A 17,373-nucleotide genomic window follows, 5' to 3' on the forward strand; every position below is an offset into this window, starting at 1 on the left:
GGAGCGGGCGCGAGCGCGGGCGCGCGCGAGGCCAGCGGGAGGGGGGCAGGCTCGAGAGGGACTGGCGGGAGGAGGGACGGGGAGCCACCCAGCAGCCGGAGTCGCCCCAAGCGCGAGACCCCTGAGACGGCCGCTGATTGGCTGATGATAGCGCAGGTGGTGGGCGCGCGGGAGACAGGGCGGCTGCTCCTCTTTCCCCCTTCAACGATTCCACCCCCCTCCTCCCTCCGCCAGCGGCCGTTATTTCGCGCGCACGCGCACAAAACCGCTGTCGTTGCCGAGCGGGAATGGGGGCGCGCGCGCTGGGGGTACGGATGGGGCGGGGCTAAATGCTAAGCGCGTACTCGCCTAACGGTCGTCGTTCGAGCTTTCGCTTTACCTTTTTGCCTCCTCACGGCCACCGTCCTTTTCCCCCTCCCCATCTCAGTGGTTTATTTACTATCTTTTGGGCTGGTTCTTGTTTTCCCAAAGATGGCCCCCAGAGAAGTTCGCCGCTACAGCTGCCGGCAGATCCAAGGGGCTATCATACCCGAGTCTCCTCCCCTATCTCCCGCAGTCCCAAGAATGAGGCTGAAACACCGGAATAAAAACTGTATTTATACAACACGCTGTTACATATGGATTAAGCAAACAGGTAGAGTGTAGAGGAGACGGCAGTCAGGAGGCACAGCGCTGGCCCGCGGCGAGGCCCAGGATGTTCGCCTGCAAGAGGGAGCAAAGGAAGCCACATTTAAGAGCTGAGGGCAGCTGGGGCTCCGGGAGGAGAGGAGGCTGAGCTGAGACGTCACCTTTAGGAATGACTCCATCTGTTTCCCAGATATGCCCTCCACGCGTTCCAGGTCCTCCACCTGGAGAAAGGTGGAGAAAGGCTCTACGGGTGCCAGACTTTCCCCACTCCCCAACTCCGACTGGATGCCAGTGCTGCCCTCCCTGAGCTCTTACCTGGCTGAAGGGGCCGTGGAGCTCCCTCCAGCCCACGATGAGCTGGGCCTTCTTCTGGCCAATGCGCTGCAGGCTCCTTAAATCACGGGCTGAGCCTTTGTTCAGCAGGTCCAAGATTTTTTGGCGCCCATGGGCCAGGAGCTCTGGGCTGATCTGTGGCTCCCAGCAGTCCTCAGCTTTCTCCTCAGGTTCAGAGCCATCCAGGGACTCCAGCTATGAGATTAGGGGGAGGTCAGCCCTTTGGACTCTTCTGCCACATTCCCCACTCCCGAAGCGTAGCCTGTTTCCCTCCTCGGGTCTTTGAAAAAACTCTTCCCTGGTCATTCTCTGGGCCAGTTCCCATTGGATCTGACTTGTGAGTGGCGATGCTAGTGCCTATCTCAGAGTCTGAAGATCAATCGAGTTAATGAATGGAAAACAGTAAGCTTTGTAATCTGGCCCCTCATCAGAAAATGGCAAGCATACACTGTCCTTCACGGTTGGCCAAGCCATGGGAAACAGTGCTCAGTAAATGCTGACACCCCCACCCCACCCCCCACCCCCCGGTCCCAATCCTATCTGTTTTGGGGGTAGCTCTGGTAGTGTTCATTGCTTACATGGTTAGGTCATGTTCCCTAAGTGGGCTCTTAAGTTTGTAGAGGTCAGGACCCAGGCGACACATTGTATCTAGTAGATAGCAACTGAGTCAGAGAGAGAGCCAAGTTGGAAGATTTGTAATACAAACAGCTGGTGTCAGCCAAGTCTTCTATCTCCCAGCTAGTGCTCCTCCCACTAGAGCTCACTACCCTTTAGTGGAGGTGAAGGCTTACACTCACCTTCCTCTTCCGGCCCCTCTTCTTGAGGATATGGACCTCAGCACGTGGGGATGCTGCCTGCTCCTGCACTGAAAGCAGGAATTGGAAACTGTAGTCAGGGCCTGGGCCACTTGTCATTCTCCCTGGTAGCTACCTGGTTCTCCCATTTCGGATCCCCTAGCTGCTCTGAGATAACCTGGAACACCCACCCAGCAGTGCTTTAGATCCTCCCCTCCCCAAAGCTGGCACGCGGGGAGGACATGCACCGCAGTTTGTTGAGATGCCCCGACACTTCCTTTTGGGATCCTGGTTTTCTGGGAGCCATACTCACGCAGTTGTAGGGGCATCACGACAGCCTTTTTCAGGGGCTTAGCCACTGAGACTGTACGGTGGGCAAGGGGTCTAAGCATTGTGGGAGAGCAGTTTTCATCTTTTGCCCCCGAAGACTCCTGGGCCAGCACCTTGGCCTCCAGTTCTTTTTGCTTCACCTTAAGTCTCTGTTGGAAGGGACCAGGGAGAGAGACAGATGTGACCCAGACTCAGCTCCAGGGACACTTGAAGTGAGTGTGAGGGATCTAAGGGCAAGAAGAGGACCAATGGAGAAGATACCAGAAGACAGCTGGGGGCCAATATAATGACTGCTTTTCTAATCTGTGATGCCCAGGAGTGAAACAAGCCACTTTGTGACACAGTGAAGGGAAGCAAACACCTGACTTAAACTGAGCTGAGTTTTAGGAAAGGACAATGTCTAAGGTTTGTTCTTTTCCCTAGAATCTTTCTCTCATTGCTTCACATCTGACCTCAATTATCTTTCAAAGCTCAGCCTTGCTAAGGACATTCAAGCAAAAGCTGGAGAACTAAGGAATTCCCTGTTGGGTAAAAACTGGATCTCATCTAGCCTCTGAGTGTCCTTCTCTCCCTAAAGAATCTGGGATTACTTCTCAAGGCCAAGAGGAATCCCAACCCCACCTTCCCAACACTTGCCTCAATCTCCAAGTCTTTCTCCTCCACTGTCTTCATGAGCACCATTCGCTCTCGCCTTGGGGTGCTCAGCAGAGGGGTCCCCTGGCTCCCCTGGGAGCCCAGCAGACGGTCCAAGCTCAAGAGGCGTTCTAGCATGACTGGGTCCATACTGCTTAGCTTCTGCAGTGGGCTGAGTGGATGGAACAGATTATTCCTGCCTTTCTCCTCTCATGCCTTAACTTGGTTTATCCTCTGGGTCCAGAACCCTGATGCTCACTTGCTGGGTAACCCTGAGCAAATCGTCCAACCTTTCAGGGTGTGGTGTCTTCATCAGTAGAGTGAGGATTGATCATCACCTGTCCAGGTAACCTCTCAGGGATGCCAGATCGGATGAGAACAAGCATTTAATGAACAATGGAGTGTCAGGTATTAGGTATCTAAGACACCTCCCTGTCCTGGAGGCATAGTCTAACAAGGGAAGTAAGAGAGCATGCTAAGGAAACAGCAAGGGCTGGGTGCCTCTCCATTTGGAGGAGCAGTCATGGAAACTCAAGAGCCACTGAAAACCTCAAGTGCCAAGCCTTTATCCTGTGGACAGTAGGGAAGGCCTGCTTAAGCAGAATTCTGATTTAACCTGAGCTGGGTTTTAGCACATGGCAATACCTAACATTTGTTCCTTCTCAAAAGTCAGTTTGATGCCACCTTTGCCAAGATGCCTAGCTGACTGTGTCTTTCTTTACTATACTCTGAGCAATGCAAGGGCAGGGACTGTCTTGTTCAAGTGCCTGGGAGCAGGATCAGAAAATATGTGGATGAATGCTGGAAATCATTTTTCCCCTTCTGACGCTCACAGAACAAGCAGTGATTCCTCATTGCATTCTGTACCATCCATCTACTAATCTCTGCAGCCTTTTTCCCCTACTGAAAAGTGAGCCCTCCTGAAGGCAGGGTCTGTCTGGGTCTGATGCACCTCATCTCATCCCTGAGCCTCGAGTGTCTGTCTGTTCACACACAATACACATGTGTGTGTATCTCTCAGTTTGTGTACAAGGGAGGGGGGATTACTGACAGATGGCTTGGGAAGGACAAGTTTGAGACGGGTCATGAGTGAGTAGGCAACCTTGTGTGTTTAGCTTCCTTTCCCAACTACATACAGTAGCTCCCCTGGGGTAGGGTGTGCACTAATCCTTGGCCACCTCAGGTCAACCTCTGTTCAGTAGATTTGGGACCTATACAGTTGAGATGCTTTACCTTGGGCTAACGGCTACAGGGCAAAGTTAGAACTTGGAGTCAGGGAGGGTCAAGTAGCCACACACAGGAGGCAAAAGTACTGCACACTGGGCATCCTGGGCCGTGAGGAGGGGCTAGCAGAGTTAAGGAAGAAGGCCCTAGTTTTGAGAGGCTTTGTTTGGACTGAAGGTAGAAACAGAGCCAAGTCAGGATAGCAACTGGCTCCTTGGAAAGTCACAGGGAGGCTGGACACACAGACTAAGGGCTCTCAGTAAGACGTCTCTCCCCCTTGTTTCCTTTGATTTGGGCTCATCCTCTTTTCCTGCAAGGTCTGGTCGAGATTACTCTTTGAACAAGAAACAAAAGTTCTAGTCTTTGAAATAGCTGCCCCCAAATAGGAGGTTTTGCTGATAACCTAACGGGGTTGGAAAATGGGAAAGGAGGGAGGTAGGAGCCCAAGGAGGAGGCCTCCTCAGGTCCCCAGGCAGCAGCATTGATCTTAGCACCCCAGTGAATTCTAGAGGGAGGTTTTGAGTGAATTCAGTGGAGGAGAACAAGTCCACAGCAGTTTCTGCTCAAGGTTGTCAGGCTAAATCCACTGCCTGCAGCTAACCCAGACACAACAGGGAATGGGACACACCTACGGCCATCTTCATACTCACCTGAGCTTCTGGGAGGCAGACACTGGGGCTGCTAGCGGCTCCGGGCTTCTGGTCTCCTCCTCTTCAGGTCCTCGAGCTCTCTTTGCCTCTGATGGGCCCAGCAGTTCTTTCTGAGACAGTCTAACAGGTGCTAAAGCTGTGGGAAGATGGGGCTGTCAGCCTCTGCCAATGCTTGGTGGCCTCGACAAGTTCCCCAATCGTCCAGACCTGGCCTTTCCCCTCCTGACTCTCCCAGTTCGCACCGTGAGGCTGCAGGCTTTCATTGGTAAAAGGCCGGTTGATCACCTCCTTGGACCTGGCAGCAAAGTTGAGTGCAGTGACCGTGTCTAGGTAGAAGCGTCTCTCAGGGGCAATGTTGGCAATGAGGATGCTGTGGGCGGAGCCACCCAGAGAGTCCTGAGGGAAGGGAATGGGCAGGGTGGATGGGTGAGAGGCAGATCTTCCATTGCTGACTGCTGTCCCCAACACCCCAGCAGGTCCAAGAACCTTTTCCAGCCCCTTTAGCTCTTGAGATGGGTGGCCTGACCTGCAACAGGCGAGTAAGCTTGCTGTCCCGGTAAGGTACACGGGGGAGGCCCTGGTTCAGCGCATCGACCACCTTGCCAAGCACAAAGAGGGAGGTGTTGATGGCTCCACTCTCCTTCAGCCGTAGGCCCTTGTTGCCCGTGCGTCGGTTGTCTTCAGAGCCAGCCAAGTCAATTAGGTAGAGTTTACCCTCCCGCTGACGAAACGGCGCGAACCGTTCCCGCTGATCTACCTGGGGTAAGAGCAAGGGCCCCGAGCTTAGCTCTGGCTCCAGGGGCCTCCTAGGTTCCACCCCTGTCAGTGAACCTCACCTTGACCAGGAGCACAGCGTGACTGCGGGAGGAGCGCTGGTTGAGCCGGGTGGCTCCCACTGTCCGATTTCGACTGGCCGGCAGAAAGTGCCGCTCAAAATCAGCAAAGCTAGTTATGGGCTTCTGTGTGAGGCCCGGAATCAGGATGTTTCCCCGACAGTCTTCTCGGATCACCAGGTCTCCTGAGGTAGGGTCTAAGAGGTCTAGTACCTGTTTGGGGAGTGACTGGTGAAGTCATTTCCCCAGACATACACTTCCTTCCTGGGAACCAGTCTCAGCTCAGATCTCAAGAGTTATACCATCTACTACCCCATCCTCTGTCTTTCCACGTCTTACCTTCCCCTCCTTGCTAGAGCAGAGCCGCAGGCCTAGAACTGGGCCTTATGCTGGCCCTTTGTTTCTTCCCTCCTCAACAAGAGTGGTGCCTCACCTTTTCCTGGTAGATCTCTAGGTAGGACATAGAGACGGCGAGGGCCCATGACCGGCCCTCAGCACCCTCCTCCCTTGTGAGCTGCAGGAGGTCCATGAGGGCCCGAGGAATCACCCCAGGCTGCTCTGGGCTGCCCAGCATGGTGTGCGTCTTCCCTGGGGAAAGAGTGGGAAAGTCAGGAGGTTTCCTAACTGCCTTCCCAAGCCCTTTCTGATGTGTAGCTGGTCCTGTCTGCTCCCTTACCTGCCCCTGTGGGCCCATAGGCAAGCACACTGGCATTCTGTCCTTCCAGCAGGTGCCTTAGGATGGGCTGCACTGAACCAGCATAGATGTCCTGCTGGGAGCTTCTCTCCCCATAGAAAGCATCAAACCTAAGGGTAGGAGTAAAGAAGAGGTTGAGCAGAGGGTTCCACTCTCACCAAGACCTAGAGCCTAATATCAGCCTTGAATTTAAAAGCAAGGTTTCCATCGTTCATCCTTCCTGCACGAAGACCTTAAAAAGTACCCACCGGACACCTGCTCTGTCCAAGTCCCTGCATTGTTGCTAGGGATACAAAGGTGAATCTGTATCTTGCTCTTGGGAGTTTTGCATCTGGTGGGACAGATATCTATACCTGACTATGATTCAGGAAACAAAGATGACAATACACTAGGAGGAGTAACGGACTTTGCTTGAGGGAATGGCTTCATAAGCTAAATGCAGGGACCTGGCTCAGCTCAACGCCTCAGACCCAGTAAATGGTTTATGGAGGTAAACTGGGCCTTGAAAGTTTTCGCCAGAGAGAAGCCAAAGAAGGAAACTGTAGGTCTCAAGAATAGCACACAGACAAGTCAAGGTATGAGAGGGCAGGGCTTCCCAACCTCTTTCACATTGCAACATATAGAGAAAGTAGTGCTTATATGTTGAAGGAGCTCTGGTGGCACAATGGTTAAGGCATTTGCCTGCTAACCAAAAGGTCGGTGGTTTGAACCCACCAGCCACTCCGTGGAAGAAAGATGAGGCAGTCTGTTTCTGTAAAGATCTGTAGCCTTGGAAACTCAGTGGGGGTCACCGTGAGTCGGAATTGACTTGATGGCAGTGAGTTTGGTTTTGGTTTATTTGTATATCATGATGGGGTAAATAGAGGATGCTGCTTTTGACAGACTCAACACACCTGCAGCCCAGTCACTGGATGCTGGTGGAGAAGCTGTGGCTCAGACAGCAGCAGGGAGTTGAGTGTACGTGGAATAAAGCATGTGTTGGGGGATGCGGCTGGAAGGAAACAGAGCCAAACTGTCAAGGGCTTAAAATAAGGGCCAACAAACTTTTTCTGTAAAGAGCCAGAGAGTAAATAATTTAGGTTCTGTGGGTCATATGGTTCCTGTCACAAATGCTTAGCTCTGCCATTGTAGTTGGAAAGCAGCTGTGTGAAATAAATGAGTGTGGCTGTATTGCAATAAAACTTTATAAAAATAGACTGCTGGTCAGATTTAATCTGCAGGCCAGTTTGCTACTCTCTGGCCTACTGCAGTGTGATAGATCACTTTTATATGGCCTTTCTTGCCATGGTCTTGTAACTCCCACTAAATGATTAGGTAGAACTATGCAAATATGGTGATTGTGGCCCATGAAAGGGACTGGACAGCTTGCCAATAATGCAAAAAGGTGCATGGCACCTTTGTGGGGTGGGATTATGCAAATAAGATATATGGTACCCTAATGAGGGGACTGGTCAGTTTTGCCAACCCATTAGGCTTAAAATGAACCATCCCAGAGGCAGAAAGGAGGGGCCCTCACTACCACCAAGAAAAGAGTCAGGCGTGGAGTGTGTCCTTTGGATCCAGGATCCTTATGCTGAGAACCTCCTAGACCCAGGAGACAGAGATAGCCGTAACATCAGAGAGAGCACGAGATGGCAAGAAGTGGCAGCGGAGAAATGGTGGCGGCAGACTGGTATGAGATGGTGTGGTGGCCTCGCTGGCCCATGGAGCAAGGCAGTTACAGTGGGATGCGGATCCACGGAGCAAAAGAGCTAAGTGCCTTCAGGCAGGAGGCTTCCTGGAGGATTAGGACACTTCTGGGCACTTATCAGCAGAGCTAAGGAGCTTGGTAACATGTAACATTTGACTGTAACATCTCACCAAGCAGGGCAGAGGCCAGCCCAAGGGGGCCAGGAGGCAAGGGAGAGGCCTGCTTGGAGATACGGCAGAAGAGCTGTCCTGACTGAAGAACCATGTCCTGAGTCACTCCTGATCATGAATTGTAACCTATTACTTCCCTAATAAACCCCATAATCATGAGCATTATCTGTGACTTCTGAGTGGCTGTTTCAGCAAATCATCCAACCCAGCAGAGACGTAGAGAGTGCCTTGGGAGGGACAGCTGGTGTCAGAATTGGTGAAAAGGTTGGTGAGAAGAGGCACGTCTGACCTCCACCTCATAGGAATCAGCTCTGGGCTGATACTGATGGTGATTCTCTCTCCTCTGGTGATGTTAGAGGAGGTCAGATAGTGCTGTACCACCGTTTTTATACTTAGAGTGACAAGACACAGATTTTGGACCTTACAGTGGCTGTCTTTGAAAATTCTGTCCCCAGATCTGGGTAATCTTCTTTGACACCACTCAGCTGCTGCCTGGGTTGACTGGCTGGTCTGTGCTGCCCCCAACCTTTCCCATACTCCCCTAGATCCCACTTGGGGCTCCCCTGCTCATCTTTGCTCTGCCTTCTCCCCTTTGTACCCACCGCCCTCAGGAGACTGTAAGCAAGAATGTGAGTCAGCCTCCAGTCTCTCCCCAGTGTCCTGTACAGGGCACCTGGCATATAGGTAACCCTTAGCATTTCCTGAGTGGACAAATGAAAGTGGTGGGGGCCAAAGCTGTGCTAAGGCGGGATCAAGCATCCTGGAGAGGTGGGTCTGAGACACACTCGACAAGTGATACTGTGAGCAGGCCTACAAGAGGGAAATGGGCTGAATCCTACTGGTATTTGAGAGTCTCCTGGTGGTTCCTCCAGTTGGCAATCTCCAGGGAACAGCTGTCCAGGCCTTGGACACAGGGGGCATCATTCGCTCCAGCTGTCCCATCCACAAATGGTCGCAGTCGTACAGCCACCCTGACTCGGGCAGGAGGTGGGCGCCGGCCAGCCCTCACCTTGCTTAGCGGACAGCGACCAGCTCCTGCAGGAGAGAGAAGTTTTAGACCTGTATTATCGTGGTGACATTGAGGGGCAGGAACCAGCTTTGCTGGGCAGTGAAAGTCGGGAGTCTGGAAGGAGGAGGTGCTTGACATAGTTTCATTCTGGGAGCTTCACATGCATTCCAGGCAGAAGGACTGCACACGCAAAGGCCTGGGGCTGGGAAAGCGTGGCTTCCTTGGAGAACTGGTGAGGCAGGACTGTGTGTGTGTTTTGTTAGGGAGGGTGAGCAGGGACGGGCTGGCGGATGGAATAAACATGAATCAAATCACACTCTCAGGCAGAGTATAGTGGAGGTCTGTGCCTTAGTTTTCTTATCTGCAAAATGGGATGGGCCTTGGAATTCAACGAAATAAGTAAAAAGCCAGCACAGGGGCCACATAGTAGTAAGTGTGTTATTCAAGTTGAGATAGTCTCGGTTCAAATCTCAGCTCTGCCACTTACCACTAACTAAATAACCTGGGGGAATTCTTTTCCATCCCTGTGCCTCAATTTCCTCACCTGTAAAATGGGGATAAATAAAAAGACCTTTGCGTTGGGCTGTTAGGAGAATAACAGGGTAATTTGTATAAAAGTGTTTAGAGTAGCATCTACCAAAAACAAAACCAAACCCACCGCTACCGAGTTGATTCTGACTCGTAGTGACCTCTAGTGGGTTTCTGAGGCAGTAAATCTTTATGGAAGTAGATTGCCCCATCTTCCTTCTGCCAAGTGGCTGGTGGGTTTGAACCACCAACCTTCTGGTTAGCAGTCAAATGCCGTAGGCACTGTGCCACCAGAAGTCCTTAGGATAGTATTTAGTACTTGGTAAAATGCATTGTTTTGTTTTAGATTCATCTCCTACTTGCCAAATAAGGAAACCTCAGTATAGCAGGGTTAAACTTGCCCATGGTCAGCTGCTAGTTAGTGACAGAGCTTCCAAAGACGGTCCACGATTGGAACCCCAGGCCTCCCCAGCACTTTCATCTTAGCGTTCCCAATGGCTCAGGAGTCACAGACAAGTACCCTCTACTAGCCGTTTGACCTTGGGGAGGTCAAAGTTCTCCAAGCCTCCATTTCTCTTGATAAAAATAATAAAAGTATCTGTTGAATACTCACAATGTAAGACTGAGGATTCAAAGAAATACTGTACATACAATGTTTAGCACAGCATCAGGCAGGCATGCTCAGGCAGTAGCTACTCTGGTGGAGTAGTGCCTAAGGCATTTGACTGCTAACTAAAAGGTTGGCAGTTCAAACCCCCCAGCCCCTCTGCAGAAGGAAGACTGGGCAATCTATTTCCATAACGATTTACCACCTCAGAAACCCAAAAAGGGTTGCTATGAGTTGGAATTGACTCAATGGCAGTGAGTTTGGTTTGGTTTGGTTTGGGTTTCTACAGTCCTGGCAATAATCCACATCAGGCGCTGAAAGGCCTCACTAAGCCTCTTTCAAGTCCCCCATTCCAGGGCTTCGACCTGAAATTTTCCCTTTCGGGATCGCCCACATTTTAGAAAAAGTTAGAAGACTTTGTCAACCATGACTGAATGCAAGTGGAAGCCCTGGTTTCTACCTGTGGTTCTAACCCCCTCTGGGAGTGGGTTTTCTTCCTTAGGGTAATGAGACGGTAACAGTGTAGGGTGTGTCTCTTGAGTCAATCTCCTTTGAGATATAAAAGGAACAGATTAGGCAACCTGAGATGGGGGACATAGATGGCAAGGCATGTGAAGATACCTGATGAATAGAAGCAGAGGAGAGACAGGGACCTTTCTCCAGAGCGAGAGCCTTCCCCTAGAGCCTGCACTCTGAATTCAGACTTCTAACCTCCTAATCGGTGAGAAAATAAATGTGTTTGTTAAAGCCACCCACTTGTGGTATTTCTGGTACAGCAGGACTAGATAACTAAGACAACCCCCTCACTGCTGAATAAATGAGTGGTCATGTTGGTTCTGCCCTAGATGACGTCCCCGTGCGCTCACACTCCAGATCTGCTTTCCTTGGGGAGGCAAACTTTCCCTTTAGTTTCCATGCCACCCACTCTCCTGGTTGTCCTGCTAGTTCTCTGTTGACTCCTCAGTCTCTGTCAGGGTTGGATGATTTTCCTAGCTTCCTCCTCTCCTCTTTCTAGACCAAGGTTGCTCAGCCTTGGCACTGTTCACATTTAGGCCGGATAATCCTTTGTTGTTCAGGGCGCGTCTCACTGCTGGGTATTTATTTAGCACACCCCTGGCCTCTATAGCATACCATCCTCCCCCCACCCCCAAGCTGTAACAATCAAAAATATCTCCAAACCTCACAAAATGTCTCCTGGGAGAGGTTGTGTATTCTCCACCACCACCCCCCCCCCCATTTCAAACCACTGCCCTGCTTCATTTCCTGGGCACAGTCACCTGCTCTCTTGGCTTCAATGACAATCTTAAAAGCAGATGACTTCTAATTGGCACCTACGCACTAGAGCTCTCTCCTGAACTGCAGATCCATATTCCCAGCTGCTGCCCTGGTACCTCCTCTTACGGTCCCCAGGAACCTCAAAAACTCAACCCATGCTAAGAACGCAGCCCCGTCTCTGCAACCTCAGCCTCCTACTGTGGTCTCTAAAGCAAATGACTGGACACAACCCCAAAGATGGGGGTCTTTCTTTCCTCTGCCTTCTCTCTCATCTCCTACTTCTCCTTCTACACTGCCCTGTCTTTGTCCATCTCAGCTGAATGACTGCAACAGCCTCCCAGCCGGCCTCCCTGCCTCCAGTCTCATTCCTCTCCAGCCATTCTCTTATCCAGTCATGCTCTCCACTTCCCTCCTTGCGCTGTAAGATCTCAGCCGTAATGAATTTCTTCTTTCAGTTCTTATAACACACCATGTTCTCTCACACACCTTTGAGCCTTTGTACATGCTAGTCTCTCTCTGGAATATTTTCTTCATCATCCCCTTCACCACCCAACCCCACCCCCAAGCAACTGAGGTAAACATCTAAATCTTACCTCCGGCTCAGCACTCTTCCCTGGTAGACACCTCTACCACGCTAAGCCTCTGCTAGGTGCACTCATAGCTCTTTCTAGCACCTTCCTCAGGCGCTCATCACACTCCATTGTAACTGCAGGTGTGTCTGCCTTCTCCATCTGGCTGTGAACCCTGTGCGAATAAGTCTCACCCTGCTCACCTTGATATCCCCAATGCCTGGCACAAAATGGGTCCTCAGAGAGAACATGCTAAACTATTAAGATTTGGTGAATAAACGTGGGAGACAAAGAATTCTGTTTGGCCTTTGTCTCAAGGTTTTGAAAACAGCCTGAGCAATGAAGGTTCTTTATGCCTTACACCGCAACAGAAAGAAAACAAAAATCCTCACAACTGAACCAAGAAGCACATCATGATAAATGGAGAAACGATTGAAATTGTCAGGGACTTCGTTTTACTTGGATCCACAATCAACACTCATGGAAGCAGCTGTCAAGAAATCAAATGATGGATTGTATTGGGCAAATCTGCTGCAAAAGACCTTTAAGGCGTTGAAGAGCAAGGATGTCACTCTGAAGACTAAGGTGCGCCTGACCCAAGCCATTGACTTTTCAATTACCTCATGTGCACGTGACAGTTGGACAATGAATAAGGAAGGACCACAGAAGAATTGATGCATTTGAATTGTGGTGCTGGGGGAGAATATTGAATATACCATGGACTGCCAGAAGAACAAACAAATCTGTCTCTGAGGAAGTACAGCTGGAATGCTCCTTAGCAGTGAGAATGGCCAGAGTTTGTCTCTTGTACTTTGGTCATCTTATCAGAAGGCGCCGGTCCCTGGAGAAGGGTATCGTGCTTGGTAGAGGAACAGTGGAAAAGGAGAAGACCCTCTGGAGATGGATGGACACAGTGGCAACAATGAGGGGCTCAAGCCAGGCAATGACTGTGAAGACGGCCCAGGACCAAGCAGTGTTGCATCCTGTTGTACGTGCGGTCACTATGCGTTGAAACCCACTCAGTGGTGCCCAACAACAAACAACATGTCTTTCTAAGGAGCACCGGTGGCACCCTGTTAAGCACGCAGTTGGTGACAAAAAGGTTGACCATTTGAATCTACCAGCTGCTCCATGGGAGAAAGTTGTGGCAGTTTGCTTCCAAAAAGATTTACAGCCTTGGAAACCCTATGAGACAGTTCTACCCTGTCCTATAGAGTCGCTATGAGCTGGAAATGACTTGACAGCAATGGGTTTGGTACTGGTTTGGTAAGTAAAGGACCTCCATTTGTGAGGCATTATAGAGAATTAACAAGCCCACAGAAGGCAGTGAGCCAGCAGGGGCAGTCAGGGCAGAATGATTTCGCGTAGACCCAGCCCCAGGTGGCTGGTGGTCAGGGAAGGCTGCACAGGTGGTTGACGAAGGGTAGAGCCCTTCGAGTTTGTGACCTAGTCCCAGGGGACTAGGGAGAGAGAGGGAGGCCATCTGGTCTGAATGGCAGGGCACTGTGCAGACTCCTGAGCCTAGCGCTGGTCCCTATGATCTGCCCCCTCCCTGGGTGGCCAGGGATGTTGACTTAGCTCAGGGTGGTTAGGGATGAAGTCTGACCTAAGTCTGGGTGGTTAGAGGCAGAGAGAGGATGTGCCATGGGATGAGGCATGGAGATGTGGGAAGACGAGGCCCGGATCCACTTCCATCTGGGAACTGCATTCATGCTCATCCTCGCCATGCAGTTAGTGCGTTAGCGATCAAGGTGCAATTTGCCTTCCTTGCTCCTTTCATAGTGCAGTTAGAGTCCTAACAGAACATAAAACATTGGCTTATTTCCTGTTTTCATCATAAAAGTGGTGAATTGCCATCCTGCCCCAGAGCTCACAGTGTACAGAAGAAGGGGAGGGGCACACAGAAACAACTGCTTACAGCACAAGAATCTATCTCTTTCCTCTTAAAAGCAACCTTGATATTGGGCGAGGCTTAGTGATCATTTCTAATTTTCCCCAAGTCTCAAGTTTCATTCAGGTTAACTTTTGCCTGTCTCTTCCACTGCTGAGGAAGTTGAGCCAAAGAGAGCATCTCTGGCCTGTTTACATCATTAAGAAGAAAACACTTTGTGCTCTTTTCTTCCCCACCAAGGCTTGGCAAACTCCTATTCAATCTCTGAAACCTACTTCAAATATCACCTCCTTAAGTCTTCCCAGAAATCTCCAGGGGTTGGCTTCATATTCTACTTCCCTACAGCAGTTTGTACACATCTCTATATGTGTTTCATCACATTGTATCTATTTACATGACTATAAGCTCCCCTAGGGTAGAGATAATATTCATTCTTATGTTTTTATGGTATCTACAATGTGTCAGATGTGACAAGCCTTGGAGGAGTGCGGGATGGATGTGTGGAGAAGGAACAGCATGTGTTTGGGCATAAGGGTTAAGAACAGAGGCTCCCGACTCAGACTGCAAACCCAGGCCCTGTTATTTACTAGCTGTCTTTACGTTGGTCAAGTTATGTAACCCATCTATGCCTCAGTTTCCTTATCTGTAAAACGGACAATAATAACAACCAACTGGTAATTCTGTGTTAATTGAATGATTCACTGCCACAAAGTGCTTACAACTGTGCCTGGCAACACAGTAAGGGCTCAAAATGTGTTAGACATTCTTCTTGTTTCCCCACAAGGCCTAACAAACAGGAAAAACATAAATAACTATGGTGTCTAACACTATGGATTGCTGACCAAAATTCACACTTTAGAGGGGAGAGACAAACACATGTAAACAAACACAAGATTCTGGGTGTCCTAACAGCCCTTCCAACCCTAAAATAGTATTCACTTCCATGGTTAGAGTGAAAGCAAACAGTTTCCCCTTCTGTGGTCTTGGCGCCTCTTAATCTTTGTCGTCAAACAAGGCTGTCAGCTCCCACCTGGCTGCTGGTCTGTGTGATCCACAGCCTGCCCTCTTGCACCTCTCAGGGATCTCCCATACCCAAGCATCAGGTCACGCACGAACCCTTTCCCCAGAACATGCACCCAGCTCCTTTCTTGGTGTCCTTACGGTTAGAGTGCTGGCCACTTTTTGCGCACTTACTCAAATAATGTGTTTTTGTTAGGGGCCATGGAGTAAGTTCCTACTCATAGAGACCCTGTGGACACCAGAACGAAACACTGCCTGGTCCTACTATAACAGACAACGGCTCACTGCTATTCATAAGATTTTCAGTGGCCAGTTTTTTCCGAAGTGGGCTACCATATCCTTCATCCTACCCTGGAAGCGCCCCTGAAACCTGTCCACCACGGATGACTCTGCTGGTATTTGAAATACTGATGGCATAACTCCCAGCCTAACAGCAACACACAGGCCACCACAGTACGACAAACTGACAGACGAGTACTGACAAGTAATCTGAGATGAAGTTATTGCCCCCATTTTACAGACGAAGAAACTGAAGCTCAGAAAGGAAAAGTTCAAAGGGCTCAAACGAAAGGCTTGTGTCGCAGCCTAGTCTCAATCAGTACACCCGAGCGGGGAGCGGCAAACAAAAGGAGAAAGGAGGGCTGACCAGTTCGGGATCCCTACTCTGCCCCCTTCCCCCCAATTCCGACCTTGCGCCGTTCCCAGGGACAACTCGCTGAAGCTGGACCAGATCCCAACTCACTACCTCGTAAAGCTCCAGATTCGGGTCCCCCACCCCATCTAGGCCAAGCTCCGGTACCTGAGGTCGCGGCCGCCATCTCGCGCCGTCTCGGCTGAGCTGGGAGCCCCGAGTCCATTCAGCCTTCTCCTTCAGGCCGCCTTTCCCATTCGAATTTCTCGAGGCCCCGCCCATCTCCTAGAATCCACCAATCACTATTACTCGTGGACGGAAGCTCCTGTGTGTTGCTCGAAACTATACCGCCCTCTACGGCCCGCCTCCGGGTCCTTTAAGAAAAGACTTCCCCTGGCGCAGAACGCGTACGTGCTCCTCCTGAGCCGCACAGCCGTTGACGTTGAGTCCTGCGCTCTGGTGTCTACTCAGAGGCTAGGCGTTGGCGACAGTGGCCGTAAGGGGAGCTGTTGAGTGTCGCCCAGCGCTAGGCTGCCTTTACCTTTAAGCTTATGGTTTTCGAGGCTTACTATTTGCGTAAATGCCGACCTTTTGCCTGATTTGTTTCCCTCCAAGTAGCTACAAATTTCGGTACGAATCAAGCAGGCAGTGATTGAAGGCATTGAATGAATTCATCCAGAATTTTCCCTGAGCTGAGTATAATTTTCACTAAAATAAGGAACAGAAGCAGTGATTATATGAATTAAGAAGAAGTTGCCTGGAAACGGCATTGTTCCAAACCATTGGTGGTGACCTTTGCTTTCAACAGTTTCTTGCCTCAGAAGTTGCTTCGAGTGTGTGGGGCAGCCCTTGATTTGTGGGTTGTGGAACTTGACTTCATTGTCAGTCAACAGTGCTTAATTGTCTGTTCAGCACAACGCAACGCAGTGCCGTGGAGTCTGATCCAACTCATAGCACCCCTCCTTGGGTTTCTGAGGTGGTATCACTAGAAATAGGTTGTCCAACCTTCCTTCCGAGGAGTGGCTGGTGGGTTTGAACCACCAGCCTTCTGGTTAGCAGTCAAATACCTTAGGCACTATGCCACCAGAGCTCCTAAGGTCTGTTCAGTTCTATATAATTCTGAATGGTACTGAACCCAAGGCCACTGGGTGAAGTGTAGAAGCCAAGTGACATATGTGTCCCTTATGTCACATTTTTTGAGCTAATACAGCACCAGCATGTGAAAGTCCACATTAAAGCCATGCTTGATCTGTTGCTTAGTCGTCCTTATCCACAATCCTGTGTCCTTTCAGAAGCTTGTTGTTGTTGTTATGTGCCGTCGAGTCGAACCTGACTCATAGCGACCCCTCCTTGGGTTTCTGAGGCAGTATCCCTACGGAAGTAGATTGCCCCATCTTCCTTCCCAGGAGTGGCTTGTGGGTTTGAACCACCAGCCTTCTAGTTAGCAGTCAAGTGCCTTAGCCACTATGCTACCAGAGCTCCCTTCAGAAGCTTAGCCGGGGATAATCATATCATCTTTGAACTCCTGGTCAGACCCAAGTGTAGACATTATATTCCAGCTCATTAAAAAACAAAACAGGAAACACACCAGTGACTCTCACACTTCTGGTCTTGAGACCTCTTTACACTTAAAATTTGAGGTCCTCAGACATTCTTTGGGTCTGGAATTGAACTCACTCCCACGGCTTCTAGCCAAACAATACACAGGCCTACACAGTGGATAATTATACCACGTAGGTACACTCATTAGAGCAATCAACCATGGGAGATCAGAAGGGCTGCATTTGCACAGGGAGATAGTTCAGAGGGCAGGAATGTACAAGAAAAGACACAGGGAAATGATAACCGCAGGGAGGAAATGGGAA

General features: G+C 50.3%; 1 protein-coding gene across 1 annotated transcript; it reads right to left on the bottom strand.

Annotated features, from left to right (window-relative positions):
* Window positions 1-611: 611 nt before the first annotated feature.
* Window positions 612-15,734, bottom strand: KIF22 (kinesin family member 22). The gene is given in 13 exon segments (XM_042782228.1): window positions 612-773; window positions 775-1,155; window positions 1,758-1,825; window positions 2,068-2,233; window positions 2,721-2,889; window positions 4,592-4,727; window positions 4,834-4,987; window positions 5,118-5,348; window positions 5,428-5,637; window positions 5,858-6,012; window positions 6,101-6,228; window positions 8,818-9,013; window positions 15,677-15,734. Coding segments are annotated over 13 exon segments (2,214 nt in total).
* Window positions 15,735-17,373: the final 1,639 nt, after the last annotated feature.

The sequence above is a fragment of the Orycteropus afer genome, unplaced genomic scaffold, assembly GCF_000298275.1.
Source record: "Orycteropus afer afer isolate SDZICR_OR568_19922 unplaced genomic scaffold, OryAfe1.0 scaffold00266, whole genome shotgun sequence".
NCBI classification, from domain to species: domain Eukaryota; kingdom Metazoa; phylum Chordata; class Mammalia; order Tubulidentata; family Orycteropodidae; genus Orycteropus; species Orycteropus afer.